The sequence below is a fragment of the Rhinichthys klamathensis genome, unplaced genomic scaffold, assembly GCF_029890125.1.
Source record: "Rhinichthys klamathensis goyatoka isolate OS25496 unplaced genomic scaffold, OSU_Roscu_1.1 h1tg000548l_1, whole genome shotgun sequence".
In the NCBI taxonomy this organism is placed as follows: domain Eukaryota; kingdom Metazoa; phylum Chordata; class Actinopteri; order Cypriniformes; family Leuciscidae; genus Rhinichthys; species Rhinichthys klamathensis.
In genome coordinates this window covers 661,090-666,490 of record NW_026607019.1, presented here as the reverse complement: position 1 = coordinate 666,490, position 5,401 = coordinate 661,090, and the positions used below count along the sequence as shown (strand labels likewise).

Genomic DNA, 5,401 nt, shown 5'->3' with positions numbered 1-5,401 from the left:
CTCTGACCTCTGGCATCAACAAGGCATTCCCGCCCACAGAACTGCCGCTCACTGGATGTTTTTTCTTTTTCGGACCATTCTCTGTAAACCCTAGAGATGGTTGTGCGTGAAAATCCCAGTAGATTAGCAGTTTCTGAAATACTCAGACCAGCCCTTCTGGCACCAACAATCATGCCACGTTCAAAGTCACTCAAATCACCTTTCTTCCCCATACTGATGCTCGGTTTGAACTGCAGGAGATTGTCTTGACCATGTCTACATGCCTAAATGCACTGAGTTGCCGCCATGTGATTGGCTGCTTAGAAATTAAGTGTTAACGAGCAGTTGGACAGGTGTACCTAATAAAGTGGCCGGTGAGTGTATATATACTGTATATACACACACACACACACACACACACACACACACACACAATAGTGTTTCAAACCTTAGTTCAATTCAAAATGAAAATTCTGTCATCATTTACTCGCCCTCAAGTTTTCAAACCTGTATGAATTTCTTTCTTCTGCTGAACACAAGGGAAGATATTTTGAAGAATGTCGATGATCAGACAGTTGATGGACCCCATTGACTTCTATAGCAGGGGAAAAAAATACTATGAAAGTCAATGGGGTACATAAACTGTCTGGTTACCGAAAATATCTTCTTTTTTATCAGTTATCAGGGTGAGTAAATGATGACAGAATTTTCATTTTGAAATGAACTAATCCTTTAAGAGTTATATATATAATCCTCTGCTCTCATCCAAAAACAAACTCCAGCATTTTCAGTTGCCAGACACTACTGGAACTTCAAACGGGACTGGGTTCTATAGTCTTATGAAAAACAAAGAAGAGCTTTTGGGCAGCAAACATTCAAGATGGGTTAGGTGCACTTGCAGGTATACAAAAGCACCTCATGCGAGCATTAAATATACTGCTGGATCTTTAATGTTGTGGGCCTATTTTTTGCAGGAGGTCATCTTGTTCAGATACATGGCATCATGGATTCAAACATCAACAGACCAAAAATAAAAACTTGACGGCCTCTGGTAGAAATATTATAATGGGCCGTAGTTGAATCTTACATCAGGACAATGATCCAAAACAAACATCTAAAACACAAAAATGGGTCGCTGCTCTCAAAATGAAGGTTCTGCCATGGCCATTCCAGTCCCCTGACCTGAACCCTAGAAAATGAATGGAATGAACTCCCCAACATGGACCTCGGAATTTAAGGGATCTGGAGAGATGGAGGAATGGTCTCTGATCTCTTGCCAGGTGTTCTCTAACCACATAAGGACTCAGATGGCAAATGGAAGTTACAAAAAGTATTGAATAAAAGAGGGCCAATAATTGTGGCCAACATGTAATGGAGAAAAACATTTCATAATGAGATGTTTAAATTGTTTTACTTCAATTAAAGTTTGGGGTTTTTTGGTGCATTTTTTAAATAAATAATCCAATAGTTTAAGATATAACTCAAGAGTTGGCTGAATTGTGAAGACAGCAGTTACATTTTCAAAAGTAATGCCAACTTCAAGTGGCAGGAAAGTTGCTCATTTTGTATCATGGTTGTAAATTTGATGAGATGTGCTAGTGCCATCTACTGATAAAACCAAAGAACTACAAAACATTAAAGACAAAACTTTATTTCAATGCATAAAATTAATTGCCATAAATATGTACAATCTCCTTGCCTTATAGTGTGGAAGACGCCCAGCATTTTTTCTCTGGGTTGGTTACAGAGGGGAAAGACAAATCCACAGGTTCAGTCCACTTCATAGATATTACAGCTGATTGACAACCACAAGACAGAGATTGTTTCCTCGGTGTGATGATCCAAAGACATCATCTCTTCCTCTTGGTCTCAAATCTATAGATAGCAGGAGCAGTGCTGGTCTCCTTACGCACTTTCACTTTCTTAACCTTATCCTGTCAGAGATAAAAGCACAACCCAGATGTCACACAATAATGCAAACAAACAAACTCTTGAAGAACGTCCAACAACTATTAAAAAATATAAAAAAAAATACAAGATCAATGTTGAAACCATGCCTTAGTAAACATAAATGAGAGGAATTTTCCTAATCAGTAGCAGTGCTCATGTTGAAAAGGTTAGGGGGAATGTAGATGAATTCACTCACTTGTAGATCTTTTCTCGTCTGGATTTTTTGACTAATGACAAACATCTCCTGTTCTCTGTCTATACGTTCTGAAAGCCTCAGATACTGCTGTTTCCTCTCTTTGGAAAGTTTCTAAGAAAAGGGGAATAAACATGTTAGAGAAAGACAAATATGAGAAAGAGGACAATAAATTCAGAGGAAACTTAGAAGAAATATGATTTCTTATAATTTATATTATTGATAAATGATCAAATTCAATCATTGATATAATGTACTGTTTACATAATTATTTATATTAATTTATATTTATACAGTTATATATTGTCATGGTAACACTAAAATGGTCTCCTTCATTAACATTTGTTAATGTCTTAACTAAAATGAACACATTTGTTACAGTACTTATTAATCTTTGTTAATAAAAATAAAGTTGTTCATTGTTTAACAGTGCAATGTACACAGTAAAAATACTTATGTTATGTATATAGTATGCTATACAGAGAATGTGTTACTTTTATTGACTTAGATTCCACTGCTCCCAGAATGCTCTTGTTTGTCAGGGTCTCTATTGTTGGTCTGTTATACACTCTGTCCACCAATGCAGGCACCGTGTTGAGGTGTGTGGCCAGGTCAAAATCCTCCACTGGCATGAAACAAAAACAGATTTGGGAATTTAATAATAAAAAGAAAATGTCTCTTTTTCAACAGGGCGATCCACCGATTATTGTTTGATGTTAAACTTTATTTTATGAAAATACGCATTCAACAAATACACAATCATACAATATTAACTTCAACTAAAGCTAAAGTTAAGTCAAATTAAAATATACATTACATTAATAAAAAAAAAATTTTCAGGCTTTGCAATGTAATCATCATAATGCATGTAATATGGTACTATAAACTTGTTATTATATAGGGCACATTTAAAACACAACATAAAATTTCATACACTATGTAACAGGGTTAGGCTCCATCTCTGTTTCCTCCAAAAGGTGCAGTTATACAAGATTACCTTCTTTTTTTGAGTCCACATAGAAGACATGTTTATTTTTCTTTTCCTCGTTGACATCAAGAAAATGGAGCTCTGACTTCATCCTTTCGATTTTCTGAAAAATACAAACACTTATGCCATTAATCTCAACTGTAAGGGGATGGAACCGCAAATACTCAGATACATAAGAAGAATTAGCCATACCTTCATCTCCGACACCCGCTTCATTTCCACATATCTGATGTCCTGGGTCCTCATCATCTTCTTCTGCTCATCCGTCATCACTGATTCTTCTGGTTTGATCATGTGAACTCCATCCTAACCGGAATGAACAGAAGCACAATAAGCAGGGTTATATTACAGTAGTCAACATTTGAAGTGGATCAAAACCTTTCATCAAAGTTATACATGAATTTTGAACAATGCTCGTTCTTGTCTTAGGACAACTTAAATGAACTTTTTTGATCCACTTCAAATGTTGACTACTGTAGTTGAAAACTGCAAAAAGAGTAGCCCCTGTAGACTTTCTAAGAGGCAACAAACCTTTAATTGGTTGTGTATCATCTTAAAGTTAAATTCATCAGGGTTCTTATCCATGGCCTTCTTGCGCAAGGCCAGGATGGTCTTCTGTTTCCGGTGGTAGTCACTGTATTACAAATAACAGGTTTGTAAACTGTATTGAAATGATAATGTGCAGCATTAACTATATTCTAATAACAAACAAACCTAATGTAAAAGTACATCAGCTTTGGTAATATAATCTATGCAATGTGATCTTATCACCATAAAATGTATTACATCTAAAATGTCATATTATACAGAACTCAGTGCTATTACACTGTACCAAGTACCTTATATTTACTACTATCTATAATGAACTATAACTATGATTTATTTTAAAGAATGACAAATTGCTACTTGTGTAACCACAAAACATTTCAGAGTTCGAACATTTCTATTCGCAGAGACTCAATCAACAAACATAAAACGTAAATCGTGCAACATCCTACAATAAAATGACAAATCTTTTTATTTCTTACTCTGCACGAAGTTTGTAGTCCTTCTTCTTCTCTAACAGACCCAAATGTTTCCTGAAACCGAGCTGTGATAGGGGAAAAGGCACGTTAATAAACAAATAAGAGATGTGGTGAGCTAAATCTTCTCATTCGCTACTGGGGAATGACAAAAGCTAAAGCGGCCATCGGATTTCAGAAAACCCCTACTTTACCGAATTAACTTAACACACAACTACATTCTTTCAACAATTAATTTGTCAGATGAAATATAATACATTGTTACAAATTTGACATACAACAATTAGCAAGGCAGCACGCGAGTTACCAGTATGTTTAAACTTAACGTTACCTGTGATCGCTCTTTGTGGTCTCGTTGTTTAGTTTTCAAGGCTTTTCGAAAAGAAGACATGGCAGTAAAAATCTGAAAACAAATTCGTCTGTGTTTAATGGGAAACCCGTAAACAGAAAATTGTATTCACCGCACAATCTCGAATACCGGTAGTTCTGCGCTCACGTGGATAGTATACGATGGATCACAGCTACCGTGGTGTTTATCGGAAGCAGATTCGCAGCAAAACCAGTTTATCGTTCCTAATCAAGCATACGAATATTATTCATATTTGGACATTTCTTTAAAAACTACAACGATTATATTAAATAAAAGTAAAATAATATATAGAATATGAACAATGTATAAAAGAGGAAAATTGTTAATAAATCGTATCTTTGATTATAAAACATATCTATAGGCTAGGCTATTCCTTGGTATTATTTAACCATGTAAACGCTTCAACTGAACCAAAAATATAGATATTTAAGTGTATGCCTTAATTTAAAAAGTAGTTTTAAATAAATGTTGCTTAAAGTGTCGACGGCAGATGGCAGTATAATCCAGGCATTGCCTTCACGCCATACTCAGATTCATCCCAAAACTACCTTTAAAAATGGAAAATTCCATAGTCAAAAGTGTTTTGACTCCAGTAAATGTTATGTTTTGAAATCAAATCACTCACTCTTTCTCCAAAAACTGCACTTTTGCTTAGAGTCACAAGCTGTATCTTTGACATTGTGCTTACACCACAACATTAGCTTTATATGGCCATCTAAAGTGATATCCATCACAGGAGTTGTCTACTGTTCTGTATGAGGAAGATATCCAGGCTCTCGGCATGGAAGAACTCAATAACAAACCTTGGGCGCTGAGACACTTAGTTTATATATCCTGGCCAGTGTGTTGACACTTTAACTCACTTTGGTCATGATAATGACAGCCTCTATCTGCCAAAG

The 5,401-nt window shown here is 35.6% G+C and overlaps 1 protein-coding gene across 1 annotated transcript; it reads right to left on the bottom strand.

The window, feature by feature from the left end:
• Window positions 1-1,614: 1,614 nt before the first annotated feature.
• utp11 (UTP11 small subunit processome component) lies at window positions 1,615-4,603 on the bottom strand. Its single transcript, XM_056238913.1, has 8 exons — window positions 4,464-4,603; window positions 4,139-4,200; window positions 3,642-3,744; window positions 3,303-3,416; window positions 3,120-3,213; window positions 2,617-2,747; window positions 2,126-2,236; window positions 1,615-1,913 (listed from the first exon to the last, which is right to left on the bottom strand). The coding sequence occupies exons 1-8, from the start codon at window positions 4,521-4,523 to the stop codon at window positions 1,830-1,832; spliced, it is 759 nt and encodes a 252-aa protein (XP_056094888.1). The 5' UTR covers window positions 4,524-4,603; the 3' UTR covers window positions 1,615-1,829.
• Window positions 4,604-5,401: the final 798 nt, after the last annotated feature.